Consider the following 22,798-nt stretch of genomic DNA (forward strand, 5'->3'; position numbering starts at 1 on the left):
CACTACAGTAGATTCTCCATGCTCCTTAATTCACTGCTTTAGCATGAACTCTGAAGTTTCACAGAGAAGTTCCATGTACCAGCATTGCTCCTGATGCTGTGTTGATTACACAATGTACACTGGCATCTATCAGCACTACAAATGGATCCAGGAATAGCATGGGCTCTAACCACCAATGGAGTCCATCTTGCAAGGATGGGTGGCATTGGAAGAACATATCAGTTGTCTTACAAGCAACCATATAGATACCTTTTATTGAAAATGTGTGTGCATGATACACTAGTTTAGTTTTGGAAGAATTAACAAGCTCGCTCCTTGTATTACTTCATATTACATCTCAAAACCATTAAAAATGCACATGTGTTTTCCAGCCTTGAAAATCCAGACACCTACCACTCTTTTAGCATCTGGGTTTTGAGTTCCATTTGCTTGCCACTTTCCAAGTTTTCTTACATAACTGTGAACTTCCAAACCAAAACATTCTGAACCATAGAATGCACTCTTCCAATCAGGGCAAAATCCATGCAATTCAAATGGGCAGGGAGATTGTATGTAAATATTTTCCTCTGTCTTTCCTGGAACATCTTCTTGCTCTAGGTTTTCTTCTGGGAATTCTGGACTGAGGTGACTTTTGTTCATTTGTAAACATTCTCCCTCCATTTCTGTTCCAGCAACAGCTATCTGTGGTCTGTTTTCAATATTATCTTGTGGGAGGTCATCTATATCCATGTCAGCAAATGTAGTTGGAGTAGAGACTGCATTTATGGGGAAATTAAAGGGGGGAAAGGTTAACAAGATTACATCAAGTTTCTCTATTAATGGCAATAATTCACAATCCAGTTATCATAGAACTTTCATCCTAATTATTTTCATACATGATGGCAACCTTCAAAGCCTTTCATGGCCCACATATTTGGAGACTTCATTTCCCCTTACGAGTACAGCTATTGTGATGTTCTGCAAGATAGGCTCTGTTCCACATGCCCATACTGTGGAGGGTGATGACATCTGTTGAAGAACAAGGCCTCTACCAGAATTTCACAAAGGTTATGGAATTATCCCTCCAATTAGTTGCTCTGATCTTGCAAGTTGTTGGAAAAGTTTCACAACTCCTCTTCCAAAAGGTCAATGGATGAAAATTGTGGCCTTGTGTCGCTGCTGCTGTTGTCGATTATTTTGTTTTCACCTACTATCATATATGACACAGAGGCGATTCTCACAATCGGACAAAATTGGGCTAAGGGAGTCTAGCCTGATTATGGCCAAGCGTGAGAACCACTGGGCTTGCAGGTGAGACTGGTTTCTCCAAAGTGGGTACTCCACTTTAATACCCCTTCCCATAAAGGGTGCTAGTGGAGCAAGCGCTCCGCTAACCACCTTTTTTTGATCATGTATTGCCGTGGTGCACCTCTGCGCTGCAGCAACACACGAAGAGACGCCCCCGACTGGGAGCCAGCAAGCAGCCTCCCGGGATTGGGGGTGTCTCCAGCATGCCCCGCGCACTCGTGTGGGCATCCTGGAACTTCTGGGGGCCGCGCAGCCCCTGATCCCTGCAGCCCCCGCTGGTTCCATGACGGAGCCAGCAGTCGTGTGGGCAGCCAATCCGGCCACCCAGGACTCCGTGGGTGATCGTCTGCAGGGAGAGCAGGCTAAGCCCACTCTCCTCGCAGACCTCATTTCAGCGAGTCTCACTGATTGTGAGACTCGCCTCACAGGCTTTTAAAATTGTCTTATTATTTTGCTTAAAACCAGTTTTATAATATAAGAGCACAATACAAATGCTTCAAGCAAAAAATTATACACACACACACACACACGTATGTGTGTGTATATACACACACACACACACACACATATACACCCCCCCCCCAAATAAATACTACTCTAGGAGGCTTTTCACATGTGTGTGCAAAACCAGGCAAAGGGAGTCCAGCCCAGTTTTGCACATGTGTGTGAACCGTCAGGATGGGCCCGATCCCGGCAGCTACATGGTGGCATGGTGGCTACCAAAGTAGCCTCCCTCTAAAATGAGGTTAAGGGAGTTAACCTTATTTTCTTGATCGTGTGTCAGCTACGGCTGCTTGTAGCTGCAGCTGGCACACTCGGCGTGGGGCAGGGGGGATCCCAATAATGCACCATGCACTCACGCAGTGCATTACTGGTGCTCCGGGGGTGGGTAGTGCACAACGGTGTGTCCCGGCACTCGGACCCCAGAGCCACCAGGAGAGCAGTTGGTCTGGGTGGCAGCTGGCCATCTGCGGGGAGTGTAAATGAAACCTGCTCTCCCCGCACACCACCACAGAGCTCTTCTCAGTGATCATAAGAACAGCTCCTAGGTAATGTGAAAAACAGAGCCAGAGGGGTTTTTGGTTTTTTTTAAAAAAAAGGGTAATTTTGTCCATCTTTTCAAATACATCTTATAGGTGAAGTGGAGATTCTAAAGCACATTATGAGGTCATTCACACATTCAAAAACTCTGTTCCACCTGGGTGTGAGAGCTGTGTGTGCTCTGGGTAGAAGTGATTGTTTGAAAGCAAGGTAAGAGGAAAATCCAGGTAGCTCTTCCTCCTACTTTGCTTCCACACAATGACTTCTACCCAGGTTTTCCTCTTACCTTGCTTCCATACAACCAAAAATTGGGAGCACAAACAGCACCCTAACCCAGGTAGAACACAGTTTTCCATTGCGTGAATGACCTCTGTGCAAAAGAGGAAGGAATTGAAGGCACATGTGTGACGACTGCCACCCTGATATGAAGAAAGCCTCAGTTTGATTCCTATCTCAGGGTGGACTTTGCACACTAGAGCAAAGTTTCTTCTTCTAGATGGCATCAGTTTTCCACATACCACATAGGACCTTTGAGTTTGACTTTCTTGCTGCCTTGTACCTCCTACTGCTCCTCCTCCAACCCTCACTTCCTGTAAGGACATTTGAGAGGTTGAACTGCTGACCTGAATTCAGGACCAATGACCCAAGCAGCCCTGCTCAGGTGCATGAGGCAGCACAGCAAGACTTCCTCTGCCTCCAACCCCACCTCTCCAGCAGCATGCAAAGAGTGCCACTCTTCTCCCCTACCCTGGCTCTTAACCTTCCCAAACCTCCCTGTTATGTAAAGTTATGTAAAGAGAATATAAACTTTCCACAGTGGCTCTCTCTCCAGCTTCCCAGTGGAGCTTCCTCCGCACCAGCAAGACCATCCATGCCCCCTTTCTTCCGCTCCTACCTATATTCCTTCCCCTTACCTTACTGAGCAGTGTGTTGACACCAGCACAGTCACGCTCTTCCTCTGGCATTTCTGACGGAGTATCTCTGTTCTAGCCCAACAATCTACTCTCCTCCACACTTCCTTCTGCTCTTTTCCCTCTGGCTTTAAAAGATGCCAGAGGCAGAAGCAGAGGAAGAAAAGAGCTAAAGCAGCTGTTGTGCCACCACATAGGTTTGAGGGGGTTCTAGGAGGCAGTGGATTGGTGGAGGTGGCTGGCAGGCAACCTGCCTCTGTCTAGCCATGCCCCAAATTGGCCGCTTAACCCAGCCTTATTAGTGGACTAGACATGCTTGAATAACTAACTAGCCTCATCAGCATCCATTTGTTTCCATTGGCTTTTTCTTACCTTTTGTTTCATCACTGGCATCCAGAAGGCTGTTCAGGCTCTGAAAATTCTTGTCACAATATTCTGTTTTGTTCATGCTGGAAATATGGGGGTGGGGTGGGGAGGAGACGAGCTTGTTACTTATTTATAAATGAAAGATGTGTTAAGCAAAAAAAGTTCAGTTATAAAAACTAAAGCATCTGTAGCGACATGTATGAGTCAAAGTGGAAAAGCTTCAAAGCTTTTGTAGTCATCAGAGGAATGGGATACCTCTCCCCCATGCAGTGACTCAAATACAGTGGCTAACAAAGGCCCAGCTGAAAACATTAGAATGAGCACCACCAAGCTCTGATTCATACGGTGTGTGTGTGGCTGACTCAGCCACCTGTCATACTCTCCAGAGTATGACAGAGTTATTTAGAAAAAGTTCCACAGGTAGGTTTTCCAATATCTAACTTCTGTTCTTCCTATTTTCTTGGCCATATTTGTGGGAGGTAGTAGTAAACGAAAGAACAGTGGCTGACATTCAGATGCAGCCTGAATGTCAAAGAGGCTGCTTCTGACTTATCCAGTCTTCTCAAGCAGCCGAGTACGTGCATGGTGGAAGAGATTTTCACTGCTCTTCCCTGGCCTATTAAGTGCTCTTTGCCTTCCAAAGATATGTCCCCAAGAGAGCTGTACAACCCTCAGGAACATGTGGGGTGAGGCAGGGGGAGCTGTGGAAATTCTGCCCCCAAATGCATGCCCTCTGCTGCTTGCCAAGACTCTGGCTGAGTCAGGAGCAGCCTTTCTACTAAAAGAGATAGTTCTGCTGTGTCCCCAGATGGCTGCTCTGGATGTCGGCCAATGAACTTACCTTCTTATGACTTTCGTCCATTCACACAGCACTTGTTTGCCCCTAAAGGAGACCTCCAAGGCAATCACTGATGGATCAGCTGCCACTCAGAACAAAACTCATTCCGCACACAGATGAAAAAAATCAGAGAAAACACTGGTCAGCTTTTCATCTGTTTCCTGCTTATATGCCTCCCTTCTTATCTGCTGTAGCAGGGAAGGATGTAGACAAGGTTCTGTTCAAAAATGTTCACATGGCCAAGACACAGCCAATGGTTTGCCTCTGCTTCCTTGAGCTGGGCTCACTTGGTTCCAAGGAAAGACGCGAAGACAACTCAAATGGACTAGAGCACACTGGGGATTTCTGTCACTCACCTTCAGAATCATGGCCTAGCAACAGCATCAGGGCACTGACATTATTATATAGGCTCAGTAATGCCTGTATAGTTAAGGTGAGGTGAAAAAACAGCACTTACCCTTATAAGCCATGAACATTCTATTGCTCATAAAATCTATAATATCTATTTATACATAGGCCCATTCACATGACCACCTTATGCCATGACAACCAGTTTTTAGCCAATATATGCCAACTTCAAAATGTACTATCAGCTACAATATATATTTTTAGGTATGAGATACCTTAAGGCTGAGATACAAGATTGCTAATAATTCAACATGGACCAAGTTTTACTATTTCCTCACATCCCAAAAGCAGCATTTGTGCAAAAAACCAAACCAAACAAACAAAAACCCAACAACATCCTATCGGTGCAGAATTTTACACATGCCAGTCAGCAGTCCTTAGTCCATCACAGTGAAACTATGACAACCAGCAGCTCCCATTGTATGAGATGGCCATGTGAACTGACATTTCTCTGCCTCTGTATGGTTCCCTGACACTGATCCTAAATAGAAGTACTTCTAAAGGAGATGGCTGCTATAGATCAAAATGTGAATGAACAGAGTCAGAATTCAGACTTTAATACCAAAGGAAAACCCCAAGCAAGCTAGGGCATAAGGAAGTTCTCCAGAAAGACTGATGATCCCATACGATTTGCTTCTGACATTTGTTCTAGGATAGTGGTTTCCAAACTGTGAACTCCAGGGTTGCTTGGAAGCTTCTCAGGGGTTCCTTCATGAAAAGAGTAGCAATGGTAGTCAAGGTTATCTTGCTTACTACCACCACCAATCTTCCCTTGCAATGCACAACACCACATGCGTATTTGGCATGTTTCAAGTTCCCTCTCCATTCAGTGATGACGAAGCCCAATAGGCCTAACCAAAATTCCACATAAATGAATTGCACACAGAGGATTGTGGGAAGGGTTCCCTTAAGACAGAAAGTTTGAAAAAATGCTCCTATAATATAGAAAAAGAAACTGAATGTGCTACTTATGAGTTTCCTTGTGCTGTTCTTTGTATGGGCAGGGGCTTGTAATATAAATTCCAAGAGATTTTCCCAGGTTTATCTTCCATAGTTAATCCTACACATTTTTAGTTGTACTTTAAGTTGTACTTACTGTAGTACTACTTAATTAAAATGTTCATATATTACTTTTAAAAACTGCACCACACAAATTTCTCTTATAGCCATTTTCTGAGATATATTGCAAGAGGGACTAGACATTGGTATTTCTTTTTCTGCATTATGCCTCCTATCTACCAAGTCAGTCATGAGGAACGTAAATCAGACTAGAGGTATATGTGATATAAACAGCTATGAAATGCCAGCCATATGTTCTGAGTCTGTTTCTTGCACTTAATGCTGAAACTAAATAAGAAGCTGAATAACTTTATTGTGTACTTAATGAAGTTTTGCAGTTAATATATTTGACTCTAACTAGCCTCTAGAGAATGAACTGCAGAGTGTGAACAAAAGAGATTCCATTTTGATTGCACAGCAGCTTGTAGTCAGAATGAGTGAGCATTTTATAGGTGCTCGGGGTCCATTCATGTTTATGTCAGTGATATGTCCATACAGATGCACCAGGCAATTTAAGCTCCTGCGCCTAATTCTTAAATGCATTTTATATACAAAGGATTTCCCAGGTGATTGTTTCCTTGTTTTGACTTAATAACAAGGTTAAGTGCATCGGCACTGATAGCTCTGAGCACAAGAGGCATGTACCCCAAACATTTGGCTGGGTGCCCTGAACCTCTTGCCTGCCTGTGCCCCCCGCCCCACACATCCCACCACTGACCTTATTTGGATGAAGTAGGAGGTGGTGGTGAAGGAGTATGCTCAGAGCTAAAATTAAAAATTCCCAGCAGGTACTTCCCCCACCATTATTTTCTCCATTGCTGAGCATCCCTCTTCCTACGGTGTGTGATTGAAATGGAAGAGAGGAGGGACAGAAACGAGCACTTTCTCCCCATTTGTTCTTCAAATCGGTGTCCTTTCCCTTTCCGTGCAAAGTGAGGGGAAAGTGGCTGCACTGGGGGCTATCTTAGTCTCATGCCCAGCAGCAGCCCAGCCACCAGGATCAATGGAGGGGGAAGTAGTGACCATCCGAGAGAAGGAGGTGGGTAACCCCACCTCCAAAAGTACCTCCAACTTTTTTTTTTTAAATTGCTGCTAACCCACCCCTAATTCTGCTTTAAAAAAAATTCCATGCTGGCAAAACTGTCAAGGAAGAAAGGAAGGTTGAGGGGTGAGTTACTAATGCACACTAAGTATGCCCCCCCGCCCTGCTAAATTCTATCTGAGGGCAAGGCCTCCACAAGAAGTGGGGGAAGGAAATGTGAAAATAAAGCAAGGATTATGGGCAAGGAACCTGGTCTTAACAGGATCTTAGCAATGCCCCTAGTCAAAACTGAACCAGATAAAACAAGAATGTTCTAGTGATTAATGACTTCAGAAATGAAAGAGTGTGTTGGATGCTTTTAGAGAAGCACGAAAATGTATAATTATTAACAGAGGAGGATGCTGGGAGCCTATGCCAGGTCATGTGGGCCTGGGCCTTGCATATTTTATGTATTGAGCAATGCACCTGTTTAAGTATCCAACTCAGGAATGGTAATTAAGGGCCAACATAAAAAAGCAAGGAATCAGAATAGTAAAACTGCCTAAGGTTGCAGTCTAATGTCTCATTCAGAATTCCCATTAGAATGCAGAAGTTAAAACATATTCAAAAGCTTGGCTGTAAAGAACCACCAAACAGATGAATGTAGAGAGGCAGGATGGATGGATGTGGTGGAGAAAACTCATTTGGCACCAAAAGCACAGACACATAGAGGCTGTTCTCACAACCACAGATGAAGAAAAATGAGAAGCACCAAATACAGATGCAAATGAAGAGACAAAAGTCCCACAGTGCTGTAAACAGGTTTATTTGAGCCCAGAGTGTGTCGGCCAAAGTCTTCTTCAGGGGCAAAATAATATCCAATGTAATCCTGTTATAAACACACTTCTTCAAAAACAGGTAACAAAATCTTAGAGTAGCCAAAGCTAATGAAGCACATGTTGGGCTCAAATAAACCTGTTTACAGCACTGTGGAACTTTTGTCTCTTCATTTGCATCTGTTCTCACAACCAGCTTAACCCTGACTGGGCTGCCCCAAGCAGGGTTGGGCTGGTCGTGAGAAGCAGCAAGATCCTTGTGGATCGCTCTGCGAATAACTCTATGTATGCAACTGTGAGCTTCTTGGATGAAGCTGGGTGGGGATATAAATGTGATGAATAATAATTAATACAAAAAGTGCTGGGAAGCAGGATTGTTTTTAGTGGCTCTTGTAGTCGAGAGGGGTGTGTGTGGGGGGGGAGGGAAGCTGGAAAGTTGTGATGCATTTGTAACTCACTTCTTAGTGTAGTTAACATAAAACATAAAACAATTATTGCTATTGTTTGGAATCAGAAGAAATATTAAATGAAACTTGAGCAAGAGGAAACAGAAGAATAGAAGAATAGCTTACCTTACAGATGGACTAGCTTTCCCATTTGCTGTATTGTAAAGTTTTGCTAGCAGTTCCTCTTCCCAGTAATGGTTACAAAATTTCTCAGAGATTGCATTACAGAAAGTATTATATTTAAGGTCCTTTAAACTGAAAATATATTTACCTGGTTTATAGAGAGAAAATATGAATTAGGACTCAATCTAAAACCCTTTCTCTGTTGTGAGTTATCAGATTATGCCTTGCAAGTACAGCAAGTTATTGTTCATCTGGATCAAGGGGATTCCTAGGTCATGTTTTGATATTTATGTTCTAAAGTGAGATGTGCAAAAAAGGTCCCCAAACAATCAAGATATGGTGCCATGTTGAGGCCCTGGGCCAACTTCGCTCAGTTATACAGAGCATGTGATCCCCATGTAATTTCTTACAAAATATGGTATAGATTGAATGGTATAAGCTCAGGTCAGGCACCATTGTGCCTCACTCATCTAAAATACGTTTGTAGGATAAGCAGAATGACTTGTGTATACACATCTCTAAAGCTCAGGGGCAGGGGAGGAAATCCAAATTCTCCCAAGTGTAATTTTAAATTTAGCCTTTTCAATCTATCAGCCCAATAAGTGTACAAGTTATTGCTCATCTGGCTCAAGGAATGAATATTGAATATTTATTTATTTATTTATTTATTTCCCCAGGAAAATACTTCAACTTTCAGGATATCACATTTTCTAAGAAGTCACACAACTTGTCACTAAGAAGATACAGTTCTTTCATGCTAGCATGTCCACTGCACTTTGCAGTGTTGTGTGTGCTTTGGTTGTATAGTCATCTATTGGCTAGAACCCATGCCCTCACTGGTGCTAAGCATCACACTCTCCCTCCTATGGCTGTATCATTTTCTGAACATATTTTATTGGGGAGACTTGAGTTCAAATATCCACTCAACTATGAAGCTCACTGGATAACCCTGGGCCAGTCACCATCTCCCCGCCTAACCTACCTCACAGTTTTGTGTTCTGAATTTTAAGATTTCTATACCACTTCTCAGTTGACAAAAGTCAACAAAGTGGTTAACAGCAATAACACAGAACAAAACAAAGTAAATCATAATCACCTAACCCACTCACCCCCAACAAACCTAACCAAACAACTAAAGAATAAAAGCAGTAGTAAACCACAGGAGGAAGAACAGCAACAGTTTAAAATCAGCGTAACTGAAAGTCCTGGAAAAAGAAAATAACCAGAAGAAGGCAAGCAGACTTTCTAGGGCTGAGAATTCCATAGCCTGGCTGGCTGCAGCTATCTCGAAGCCCTTGCCAAATACTCCTCAGCCTAACCTCAGATTGGGGTTGAAACTGGTGCAGAGCTTCCCCCAATAACCCCAGTGTGCAGGCAGACTCATATGGAATTTTTGTGAGGATAAAATCATCTGAAGTTTTTGGATAAAGGACAGGGTACAAATGTAAACTAAAAAATAAGTAAAAGTCACATAAAGCTTAGACATTTGTAAAGCTGCAGTGATGAGGACAGCCACCTAGGAGCAAGAAGTTGCTATTTTGAATCCCTGCTAGTTTGTTTCCCAGACAATGGGAAACACATATATCCCCTGCTAACTAGGCAAAGAGGCACCTTTTACCGTGGTGATTCTCTTTATTTAGCAGGGGGAGAGTAACTGGCTCTATCCACCCCCAGCACAGTACTTCCAGTGACTGTTGCTGGTGTGTGTCTTAAGTTTCTTTTTAGAATGTGAGCCCTTTGGGAACAGGGAGCCATCTTATTTGTTTGTTATCTCTCTTTGTAAACCGCCCTGAGCCATTTTTGGAAGGGCGGTATAGAAATCGAATTATTATTATTAATAATAATAATAATAATAATAATTAATAATATATCAGGCAGCAGCGGTATAGGAAGATGCTGAAAGGCATAATCTCATACGGTGCAGGAGATGGATGGTACAGCCCTCTTGTATTCTACCAAAGAAAACCACATGGCTCTGTGGTCTCCAGGAGTTGACACCGACTCGATGGCACAACTTTACTTTAGTGGTGGGGAAAGCCTCAGTGGCAGAACTTTCCATTCTGTATAAACATCTTTAAAAGGTACAGAGACCTCTAAGGATCTGGACTTGTCAACCATTGCATAGAATCTCTGACAATGGCTCTAGTCTACTAGTGTTTTTATATTTGTAGTCAGTTAACGATAAGAATACATACCTATAGTCAGACCTTCAGTTGTATTCTCCATATAACTACCAAATGCTAACTCTTCTTGGATAAGATGCACTACTTCCTTCAATAAATCTTCATTTATATCCTTATTCTGGTGAAAGGTTTCTATGCTGAGTGAACAAGGATTTTGGTCCACAGATGTACATTGCAAGTGATCTGATAAAGGGGTATTACTGACTGTATCTGCACAAAACTTAAGGAATGGATTCCTTTCAGAAGATACTGTTTGAGTCTCTTTGTTAGTTGAGTTTGCTGATAAATTATTGACTTTTATTTCCCCACATTCATTTTGCACGTTACTTTGTAGGGTTTCATTAGCCTTGTAGCTTACTACAGCATCTGAAAGGAGGACATGCAAACTAGGACAACAACTGTATGCTGCTTTGGAATGAAGAGGTTTATTTGGTATTTGCTCTGATATAGCTATCTGCACCGGTACAAGAGTCAACACCCTTGTCTCTGGGTCCTGCTTCAAAAGAAAATTATTTATAAATGTCATACTAGATGATACAGTACAGTTTGAGATGCTAGAGGAAGGTGAAGTACACTTCTCCTGAGCATCACATGCAGAATTTGAGAGTAAAGGTAATTGAGCCATGGGTGGATCAGTTTTCTTTGGATATTGCTCTTGTAGAGGGGTCTGGAGTAACATTTTTGAAACTTGTTCATCATGCTTGAGAATATCAGATGACACACCAAAGTCTTCATCTGTCTGGCTTTCAGTGTCAACATTTAAAACAACTGACTTTTTGCTGTCTACAGGTAATACTTCCTCCATAGTTGTTTCACATTGCTCAGAGGTAGATGCAACAGTATCTCTGGAAATTGAGCATGGGAAAGTGTTAATAAATTAGCATTACAAATATGACAACACTATACATGTATTTTAGTTTTCATTAATTGTCATGAAATAGTTTCATAAAGGTGACCCTTCCATTAACAATGGCTGTTGTATCATTTCACATGAAGATACCATCCCGTGCTCTAAATTCTATCCCAAGATCTTTTGATAGCTATTTGTGCCTCTCAGCTACAGTAATCCACATATACACTCTAGTACTCATTCCTGCTTAGGTTTTTCTCCTCTTTGCTCTACAGATCTCTCTATTCTACTTTCCATTCCTATCCCTTTCTGTGCTATTATACCTCCTGACCTTAACTTCCCTAGTCTTACGGGAAATTGCAGTATGTATTGTCTACACATAAGCAAGTCTGCAGGAACAAAAGATCTTTTTAGTGTAACTAAAAAGGCTTTGCCCCAGTCAAAAAATAAGGAAACGTAATAAGAACAGAATAAGTTTAAGGTATCTCACATCAAATGCAGCATATTGCTGTCCTAGTGTCACAAAGGCACACTTACGTTTTGAGTGTATTTTGATGCAGAACAATAGGTTTAAAGTGAGTTGCTGGGGAGGTGAAAGCAGTTGGCAACATAGTGCTTTCTCTGTTTAAAGACAACTGGCAGGGGACTGGTCCTCTTACAGCGATCAGCTTGCTTTCATTGCTAATTGGTAAAAATCCTGAAAAAGCAAACAGGATGAACACAAAGAGAAAAGTATGTATTTAGTGTAAAAGCAGGATGATGAACTGTTGATATTAGATACATTTTCTAACATGATTGGACAAATTACCTCATAGTATTCTTGCAGAACTAAGATGTAAGAATAACAATAGCAATCTCTCTGCAGAAGTACTCACCTAAGTTATCAGCCACTGAATCTCTTTGTCTTTGAAAATCAAAAGGCAAGCTATCTTGAAAACAATCTATTTCTTCTCTGAAAGCCTAATAGCAAAACAGTTTTTTAAAAAAGCATTAGAAAGACAGTCTTTTTAAAAAGTACAGTGATCAGGATGAACACTTACCCAGCTAAGTTTTTCTTTGCTCTGTGCTATGGGCTCAACACACTTTATAATTCCAATTTAATATATCAAGGGAGTAAAAAACAGTAAAAGAATGAAGTGTTTAATCCAAATGTCATGTCTATTTCTAGGGCAATCATAATTACTTGCACTATTGTATAGTTTCATTGTAGTTGATGGAACATGTTGGATAAATAATTATCTAGATTTTCTGCACACATTCCCTAGTTGCAAAGTGTGGCATGGTTTTAGTCCCGCCCTCGCCACCACACACACAAAAACACAAATGCATCAGACATAAAAGAAATTTGTTTTCCCAAATGCACTGCATGAGAACAATCAAACTATAGGCATAAGGAATTGTGGGTCACTGAAATATTTCTTGTCTTGATTGTAGGGATGTGCTCAAAGCGTTTTGGCACCTCTATTTCCATGTGTAGAAATGCTTTGAGTTTCAGCTGGGGGCAAGCGGGCACTTTAAAAGGCAGGTCTTACCTGACCCTCTGTTGCAGCTCCACTGCCCCAGAGCAGCATTGTTTGTATGAAGCAGCTGGGCTCTCTGTTTGCCGGATGCATTGGCTTAGGAACAGGAAGTTCCCTATTCCCAGCAGGAAATGGTCTGAGCATGTCCAGATACCATCTTGTGTGCTCAGTATTCCTAAGCAGCAGTTCCTAAGCTGCTTCATACAAACAGCACCACTCCGGGGCAGCAGTAGTGCAATGGAGGGGCAGGTAAGACCCGCCCCACTCTCCACTGCCCTGGATGCATACAAAACGCTTCGTGCACATCCCTACTTGATTGTTTGAGTCAATAATTTGCAGACAAAATGGCCCTTGGAAAGGTCAAAGGCTAGTTCAATATAGGGAAGATCCTATATACATGGCTAAGCAATGGTCATGTTCCAATATACTTCAATTCTGTTGCCCTAGTGAGAGCAGACAAGGAAAAGGGAGGAGTGATGTTTGTTTTCCAGGAGCCTCCTTCCCCCTCATTCCTGCCATTTTTTTTAAGCATGTCATTTAGGTAGCAGAGTGGCTCACTGGTGTACCAACATTTCTTTCTGCTCTAAAAATTCAACTATTTGACCCAAGCATAGCATTATCATGCCCCTGAGTTTTCAATTAGTGGAGCTTGAACAGTGAATTAATGGAGCCCACACTGACCTAGTGGATTCTGATAGCTTCAAAGTATCAGCTTCCAAAATGTACTCAGAGTATAGATGCAGCAGCTGAGTACCATACAAGGCTAGCAGAAATAAGACTGTAGAGGAAAAAGGAAGGAAGGCAGCATCCATACCATATAAATACACAGAAAAAATAGCTAGTGGCATCAGGCCTAGAGGGCCTGCAGCCTACACTGGCATGCACTAACAAGGTCATCAGCCAGTGCAGGCTGCTACAGGTTTCTGCCTGGAAGCATCATGACAGCACTAGGGATGTGCCTAGATAATATGCTAGGGAGGACACCATGTGCTCATGGAGTGCCAGCACCATGCACTGACTGATTAAGGAGCACATTCCATGAGTTGCAGGTGCTGTCTAGGGATGTGCCCAAATCGTGATTCAAAAAGCGGTTCAAGCACTTTTAGAGAATTCAGACCAGGAACTTACCTGCTCTCCGCAGCCCCATGCAGTTACCTGCTGGGGTGGCATGCATCCCAATAACCCCAGCTTGCACATGGCACATGCATGGATGTACGTGCACTGCCCCAGCAGGAAGGTGCATGGTGTTGCTGACCATGCAAATGGCACCCACACATGCGTGGATGCCATATGTGTGCTGGCACCACACGGTGCGGGTGGGTGGGTGGGTGGTTATTGGGATGTGCACTGCACCAGAACGAAGCTGCATGGAGTGGAGGAGAGTCAGTCAGTCAGTCCTTTATTGCGGTCATAGACCAGTGCATAGTTAAAACATACATACTTACATACAAAAAAAGAAACTCAGCATAATAAAACGGACAGATTATAACACAATAGTGACAAGTTAAAATTAAGGCAGTTGTGGTGAACTCCAAATAGGTCTGACTGAAAACCTTATTGAGCAGAGCACCCTCCATTACAATCATGAAACAAGAATCACGGGGGGGGGGGGAAGCAGAACATTATTGAAAACCTGAGCGGATGGTGCAAATGATATGACAGTACCTTGCCATTTTGGTGATTAGGTTGTCATCAGGACTGGACAGTAAGCAGAAAAAGGGGTACCTTTAAATCTTCCCTCCATAACAGCAGATGGAAGCGCATTAAGACGGGCGAGCGTCAGAGCACGTCTAAATTTGGGAATGGTAATTAGATTTAAATAGCTAGCTGGTTTAGTGTTAAAGGTTTGATCCCCCAGAAAAATATTCTTAGGCAGAGAAGCGACTTCTTCCTGCAGTTCCATGTCCATGATACATTGTTTAATCTCAATCCTGGCACGATCATATCCCAATTTTATAATCTCATCCTGAGAGAAACCATAGTGAGCCAATTTGTCAACAATTTGGGTCTTCCACTTAAATCGGAAACAATCAGTCTTAATAAGGGAGGCCAATCCTACGCAAGAGAAGACAAATTTTAACCAGAATATGATATGATATTCCTCCAATAACAAGTTTCCAATCTAATCATACCCACCTCTCGTCTTAGCGCAACATTGGGCACACATCGGGGGACTAACAATATAGATCTCAGAAATTTAGACTGCAGGGCTTCTAAAGCTGTAAAGTTGCTGACAGGTCCTATTTGGGCTCCGTACAGCACTTGAGAGTGGGCTTTAGATACAAATAGTTTAACTGCAGCGGGGATGTAAGAAGCCCCCCTCGAGAAATGAAAAGAGGTAATAAGGTTAGTAGTTAACTGTGCCGTCAACAATGTGGATTTGAGGTGGGCATTGCGTGAACCTGATGATTGAAAAATCACTCCTAGATATTTGAAGGAGTTGACCTGTGCAATCCTGTGACCACTGATGGACCAACAATATTGCCTAGGACGTTTTGCAAAGACTAGGACTTTAGTTTTTCCATAATTTATCTCAATGGACTCTTGGGAGCAAAATTTTGAGAGGAGACCTAAAGCACGTCTCAAACCGATTGGGGTTTGGGACATGATTGCTATATCATCTGCATATAAAAGAATAGATACATGTTTATTTGCTATTTTGGGAGGATGCATGGAAGGTATAGATACAAAGGAGACCACCGAGTTAATATATAGATTAAATAATAAGGGAGCTGAAATGCAGCCCTGCCTCACGCCCCTGTATGTAGGTATCGCATTCGAAAGGGACCCCAGTGCATTGCATCGAACTTTCAGAAAGGCACCTTCATACAAGGAGGAAATCAATAATAGCAACCTTCTGTCAATTGAAAGGTCCCACAGTTTGCGCCAAAGCCTTTCACGGGATATGAAGTGGAGGAGAGCAGGACCTGCTCTCCTTTTTCTTGAAGTTCCTGGTCCGAATTCCCTAAAAGTGCTTGAACCGCACTTTGGGCACATCCCTAGACAGCACCTGCAACACACCAGATGTGCTCCTTGATCAATCACTGCTTGGTGCTGGCACTCCATGAGCACATGGTGTCCTCCCCAGTAAATTATGGTAGACAAGAACTTTGGAAATACTTTCCCACTTTTTCATAATTCATTGCAAAAAGATAGCATATGCTAAGTCTTGTGTGAAATGTACATCATTAGATGCAGAGTGCTAACAGCCAAAGTAACAGTTGGGGTGCAAATGAAAACTGCAGACTGTTGATTCATACAATTATATGCAAATAAGAACTATGCAGTCTGTCATTATTTATGGTTTCCCCAAACCCCCTCCCCTCTCCCCAAGTCCTGTGGCACATGCTGAGAAACAGGGGACTCTCTCATTTACACTGGGCTATGGAGAAGATAAGGAACAGTAGGAGAGACTCCGACAATTTCTCACCTTTTCCAAACTACAGCACAAATGAGCACTCCAAGGAGAGCATCTATGTGCTGCTGAGCATCCTGCTCACCAAAATGCCAGGGTAACTTATCCCTGTCAAGCATATTTGTGAATGCCTCTATTGTAGAAGCAGTGCAGTACTTTATTAATATTCATTTATTCGGGGGCGGGGGGAGGAAGTAGCTACAATAAGTTACATAAGAACTTCCAACTGCAGTTTTATTTTTATTTTTCTGTTTAATCAATCACTACTACGGTTGTTTCCCAGACTATGGGAAACACCTATATCGGGCAGCAGAGATATAGGAAGATGCTGAAAGGTATCATCGCATACTGTGCAGCAGATGGCAATGGTATACCCCTCATGTATTCTACCAAAGAAAACCACATGGCTCTGTGGTTGCCAGGAGTCAACACCGACCCAATGGCACACTTTCCCTTTACTACGGTTGAGGCTCAAAGGGTGTAGAATCTGCACATTTCAGGGGAGTAGCTTCATATCTACCCACTAGATAACCCCTGCTAACTGAGCAAAGAGACACATTTTAAAATGGTGATTCTCTTCTATTTAGCAGGGGAGAGAAATTTGCTCTACCCGACCCCAGCACAGCATCCCTCCAGTGGCTGTTGCTGGTATCTGCCTTGTTTCTTTTTAGTTTGTGAGCTCTTTGGGGACAGGGGACCATCTTATTTAGATATTATTTATTTTTCTATATAAACTGCTTTGAGAACTTTGGTTGAAATGCAGTATAGAAACATTCGGCATCGTTGTAGTGCTTGCCCCACTACTGGGCTGCAGATGGTCCGCATTTTGAACATAACACTTGTACAGTGCCTAAATGTGTAAGACTAATGTGTGTAAATCTTGATATCATATTAGACATAAAATCTGGAAATTTTAAGAGGACAGTTCAGGCCTATGTAGATTGCACTTTGTGTGTATAAGGTCCCATTGCACCCAGACCCAAGGAGACACGGACACAAGATTATTTGGTGAAATGGGCCACATTTATTGAAACATAGTTCTTTACAAGCCAACATGGCGCTCAGCTGGGATTGGCGTTCAACCCAGCACAGTGCGGTTCCTAGAAGGCTGGCCGTGAGAGTGGCTGCCTTGACCTAGATGATAATGGCGTTAGCACCTTGGCTCCAGGCGGCACCGTAAGCAGGCGCCAACCTTCCTAGCTGACCTAAGGTCAGGTCTCTGTTACTAATGACGCCCCTCCGATGCTGCCAAGCCATACGGAAGGACGTCGCTTTTCAGAGAAGAGGGGCTGTGCGGCAACCCTGATCTGCCAAGCCTCAAGGGATCTGCTCCTCCTCCTTGAAGCCAAACGCTTACCTAAGGTGCCTCACCAATTATAAGCTGTTGCTTCCTTCCGCACTGTACCTGCCATAGCGGGCGTTAACGCCACGCAGCCCTATTGCCAATCCCAGCCGTAAGTCCTCCACCCGTGGCCCACTGGTAGACAAGAACCCCTGAGGAGTGGCATCCCATGTGAATGCAATCCCTGCTAGCTAACTAAGGCATTCCATCCCAGGTGTAAACACCAGCAAGTTCCGCACGGAGGTAGGGATGGTTTGATGGAGGAGGTTTGACGCCTCGTAAATGGGACCCCATCCCAGGTCAGCTTGCGCTCTAATGGGGGGGAAGAGAAGAGTGAGAAGGCCGCTTAACAGTGAAGGGGAGAGAAGAGCATACCACTCCCGGGTGCTGCACGGCACGCTGCTGCGCCTTGAGCCCCATGTCCCAGGCCCTAGAGGCCTCCCACTGCAAGGGGGAGAGCACACCACTCCCAAGGGCTGCACGGCACGCTACAGCGCTAAGGGCAGCTCAGAATAAGGCAGCCCAGGCTGCCTGTGACGAGGCCGCTTCACAGGGAGGAGAGAAACGAATACTGGTCTCGGGCACTGCACGGCACGCTGCAGCACCTTGAGCCTGGCGTCCCCAGCCAATAAACATTTCACAGCACATAGCTGGCATCCCACGCCCTTGTGCACTCCCGCCACACCACTGAGACCCATGTCTCAGGCCTGGGTTCTGCGCCACCGGATTGAGAACCGTGTCCCAGACCAATGCGCATTCATGCCACATAGCAGAGGTGAGACCTGCGTCCCAAGCCATTGAGTGTTCCATGCCACATGGCTGAGACCACTGTGTGCTCTCCACCACGCTGCTGAGACCCGCGTCCCAGGTCAGTCCGAGTTCCAAGCCACATGGCTGAGACCCGCGTCCCAGACCACTGTGTGCACTCTTGACCACACTGCTAAGACCCGCGTTGCAGGCCAATCAGTGTTCCATGCCACATCGCTGAGACCCGCGTCCCAGGTCATTCTGTGTTCGAAACCACACTGCTGAGATGCGCATCCCAGGCCACTGTGTGTTCTTTTGCGTTCTCCACCATATTGCTGAGACCTGCATCCCAGGACCATCCATGAGACACATGTGCAAGCCATATCGTTGAGACACATGATCCAGGCCCCTTGGCGTTCCAAGCCACACAGCTGAGACATGCGTTCCAGGCCACTGTGCGTCCTCCACCGTATTGTGCTCAATGCCCCACAGCATTCCAGGCCACATCGCTGAGACCCGCGTCCCAGGCCACCGTGTGTTCTCCGCAGATAGCTGAGACCCGCTTCCCAGGCTCATCTGTGCTCAACGCTCGCCGGCGTTCCACCCCATGTAGCTGGGACCCACGTCCCGGCCATTCTATGTGCGTGGCTGCTCCAGAAGTCATGCTAGTAACCTGGCAGACCCCAAGGGTCTGTAACTAAGCAGCACTGGGCTGAGGGCATGCCACTGGTGGGTCATATCACCCTCTAGGTTCCCCACCTGGCCACGGAGGGTCGAGCCCATAGTGTGCTGATCTGGAGGTGTTTGTTGTTTTCCTATGATGCTGCATTATACTGAATTACTATTATTATCTATGCTACGTCCTGCTTTTCTTCCCCGGTGCCCAGAGCGGCGCCCTACCAATTCAGGCTCCTCTGAATGAAAACCCAACCCTGTGGAGCATGCTCGGCTGAGAGAGAAGTGACTGGCCCGGAGATAGCCAGTCTGAGGAGCTCTCGCCCCCATCACCCCCCGTATCCTGGGCGTTTTCGAGGGAAGAATGGGGGGGGATAAACAGAAGATGCCGGCATGAGAACTTGAAACCCTCTGCTCGAGGAGAGTAACCTACAGTGCCAAGACCGGTTACCTTCAGCTTGCCAGTCATGCATTATTTATTATTATTATTATTAACAACAATAATAATATTATCCCAAGCTGCTTGTTGGGTGAAATTAAACAGTAATTTAACAATTGATAGTTACCGAGGTCTGGCTGTTAACTCTCTTGTTGCCACAGTATGAAAAGAATATTGTTCCAAGCATTTGATCTCCGTACAAATGAGAGTGTAAAATTCTACCAAACAACAAGTAAAATATGGTCATTTACATTCTCTCACTGTAAAATGAATATAAAAATTGCCCAAATGCGGGAAAATATCACAGAATCAAATACACTGTGGTCCAGCACAGAGCACTGAAATGCTCTTTTCAACTGTGGTATGTTCTGTTTTGTTTTGCTTTTAATTATATATATATATATATATATATATATATATATATATATATACACACACACACACACACACACACACACATCATCTGCAATTAGGCTCAATGAACATAGGAAGCTGCCATATACTGAGTGAGACCATTGGTCTATCTAGTTCAGCATTGTTCTCACGGACTGGCAGCGGCTTCTCCAAGGTTGCAGGCAGGAATCTCTCTCAGCCCTATCTTGGAAAAAACCAGTGAGGGAACTTGAAACCCTCTGCTCTTCCTAGAGTGGCTCCCTCCTCTAAGAGGAATATTTTTGATAAGCTACTCATGTATCTTATGTCACTTCTAGTCCCCCCTTTTTATATGCAACCAGGGCAGACCCTGCTCAACTAAGGGGACAAGTAATGCTTGCTATCACAAGAACCGCTCTCCTCACACTCACCGGGGAGGGAACCTGGAACCTGCTGCTCTTCCCAGAGCGGCTCCATTTATCTATTTATGTACTTATATCCCACTCAATATGATATAACTGGCCAGCTGCACAGCGGCCCAACTGGGCTGCGCGGCTTGAGCGAGACATCCCTGGGTAGCCGCCATCTTGCTGATTGGGGTGGGAATGTTGCAGGAGGCGAAGTCCTCCCTGGGTGGCCATGGGGCTTGGCAGGCGCCCGCCTGCTTGTGACATTGGTGGGGGTGTTGCAAGAGGAATAGGCCCCCACAGGTGGCTGTGGGGATCAGCGCACCGCATGCCACGCTCCACCACCCACTTGCCTGGCCATCCCCAACCGGCCCAGCAGCTGGGGTAGAAACCCGGCCAGCTGATCCTGCAATCCCGCGCCTAAACCACGTCAGGCACAGATTATTATAATTATAATTATTATTAATATTACATTTATATCCTGCTCTTCCTCCAAGGAGCCCAGAGCGGTGTACTGCATACGCAAGTTTCTACTCACAACAACCCTGTGAAGTAGGTTAGGCTGAGAGAGAAGTGACTGGCCCAGAGTCACCCAGGAAGCATCAGGCTGAATGGGGATTTGAACTCGGGTCTCCAGCCAGCATACGCAAGGCATGCTTTACACTGCAGCACATGAGGTACCAGCTGGCTTCAAGATCAATAATCTAGGCAGTTAGGTTGAAAACAAGTGCCTTTTGTTTGGGATCTGCTCTTGTAGTGTGAGAAGCCAGCCACTCGCCTGCCCCCCCCCCACCAGGTACGGACAGACGGGTGCGCTTAAAAGCCCAGTCCCCGCCTCCACTGAGCACACAACTTATGAGTATTTCATTAAATACTCTGAAACTCTTGTTGCACTGCTAGTCTCTGCTTCTGAACGCATACCCAGCCTCAGATTAACAAGTGTTTACTGGCCAAAAGGAGGGAACCTAGGAAGCTGCCTCATACTGAGTCAGACCATTAATCCATCTAGCTCCGCACTGTCCAAGCACAATGCTACTAAGATAACCTCGTAGGTTAAATCTCCTATACAGATATTGATTCTATTAGTTCCATTTTGCTGTTATTATTCTATAATTAAACAACTGTGGGTTAAAATTCTTGTCCTATCTTGGAGATACCCGTGGAGGGGCGGGGGGACTTGGAACCTTCTGCTCTTCCCAGAGCAGTTCCATCCCCCAAGGGGAATATCTTACAGCGCCCACATTTCTAGTCTCCCACTCATATGTGACCAGGGTGGGCTCTGCTTAGCCAAGGGTACAAGCCGTGCTTGCTACCACAAGACCAGCTCTCCTCAATGATTAGTTCCTTGCTACTTATTCCTCGGTTCTCTTGTAGTTAATACAATTTAACTCTACTTATGTAATCCATTATGGTTTTTGTTTGTTTTTTAAGCAAATTCCACGCCGCCCCAGCAACGGGTGGGGATAGAAGCATACCACCTTGCCGAGGCTAGCCGAAAAAGCCTTCCCAAACCCACCAATGGGGGGGTGCTGTTCAAGTACCCCCCAAGGCCACACGGTCATGCCTGCCCTCCCCCTCCAGCCCACTTCAAACCTGCCATGTCCAAGAGCCGAAGGGGCTGCATCCCAGGATCCAAAGGCAGCGCGCAGGCTTAGCTGCGCGCCTGCCAGCCAGGCCGAGCAGCCTGCTCGCTCACCCGCCTCGCTTCCGGGAGCAGCTATGGGCGGGTGGGCCTGAAAGCCGAACCCTTGCCTCCGTGAGGGCTAGGCAGTGAGGGCAGGCTAAACAGCCCAACCCTCGCCCTTGCCGCCGCCACACAGCCACCCGAAGTCCAGGCGGGCTGGCCTACAGGCGCACATCCGCACCGAGTTTGTGTGCCCCCTGGTGCCACCAGCCAAGGCTGCAGGCAGAGCCAAACTGTGGGCGACCAGGTGCAGCTATGGGCGGTTGGGCTTAAAAGCCCCTGCCGCCACTGTCGGGCTGGCCTACAGGCGCGCCTCCGCGCCGAGGCTGTGGTCAAGGCTGCAGGCAGAGCCAGGCTGTGGGTGACCGGGTGCAGCTATGGGCTGGTGGGCTTAAAAGCCCCTGCCGCCGCCGCCGGTCCCTAGGCCTGGCCACGTGGCCCGGCCTCGGAGCTCCCTGCAGCAGGTTCGCTCTTGTTGCTCTCGAGAGACGGACTGAATTGGCGCATGCTCTCTGCGCCGCTTGTGGCGTCCATGCTCCTTAAAGGGGTCTAGGGCAAACAAGCCGTGCCGGCCAGTTGGTTCAGTGCGCAGCTGGCTTCAAAGACAGAGGACAGTTCTATCAATGGCTACTAGTCCTAACAGCTATAGGCCACCACCAGGCTCAGAGGAAAGATGCCTTTGAATAACAGTTGCAGGGGAGCAACAGCAGGAGAGAGGGCATACCTTCAACTCCTATTTGTGGGCTTCCCAGAGGCAAGTGGTGGGCCACTGTGGAAATCAGGATGCTGGACTAGATAGGCCTTGGGCTTGATCCAGCAGGGCTGTTC

At 45.3% G+C, this 22,798-nt stretch overlaps 1 protein-coding gene across 6 annotated transcripts in view; it reads right to left on the bottom strand.

Moving 5' to 3' along the window:
• Window positions 1-22,798, bottom strand: part of KNDC1 (kinase non-catalytic C-lobe domain containing 1) — a 125,348-nt gene that overhangs the window by 23,718 nt on the left and 78,832 nt on the right. For all 6 annotated transcript variants that reach the window (XR_008320194.1, XM_053312276.1, XM_053312272.1 and 3 more), the window contains 6 exons: window positions 12,245-12,329; window positions 11,907-12,066; window positions 10,532-11,364; window positions 8,340-8,484; window positions 3,612-3,688; window positions 394-755 (listed from right to left, as the gene is read on the bottom strand). Coding sequence is in view for 5 of the 6 variants with exons in the window: in XM_053312276.1 (XP_053168251.1) it covers window positions 394-755; window positions 3,612-3,688; window positions 8,340-8,484; window positions 10,532-11,364; window positions 11,907-12,066; window positions 12,245-12,329 (1,662 nt within the window). In the remaining variant the exon portion in view is untranslated. The remainder of the gene's footprint in view (window positions 1-393; window positions 756-3,611; window positions 3,689-8,339; window positions 8,485-10,531; window positions 11,365-11,906; window positions 12,067-12,244; window positions 12,330-22,798) is intronic.

The sequence above is a fragment of the Hemicordylus capensis genome, chromosome 3, assembly GCF_027244095.1.
Source record: "Hemicordylus capensis ecotype Gifberg chromosome 3, rHemCap1.1.pri, whole genome shotgun sequence".
NCBI lineage: Eukaryota > Metazoa > Chordata > Lepidosauria > Squamata > Cordylidae > Hemicordylus > Hemicordylus capensis.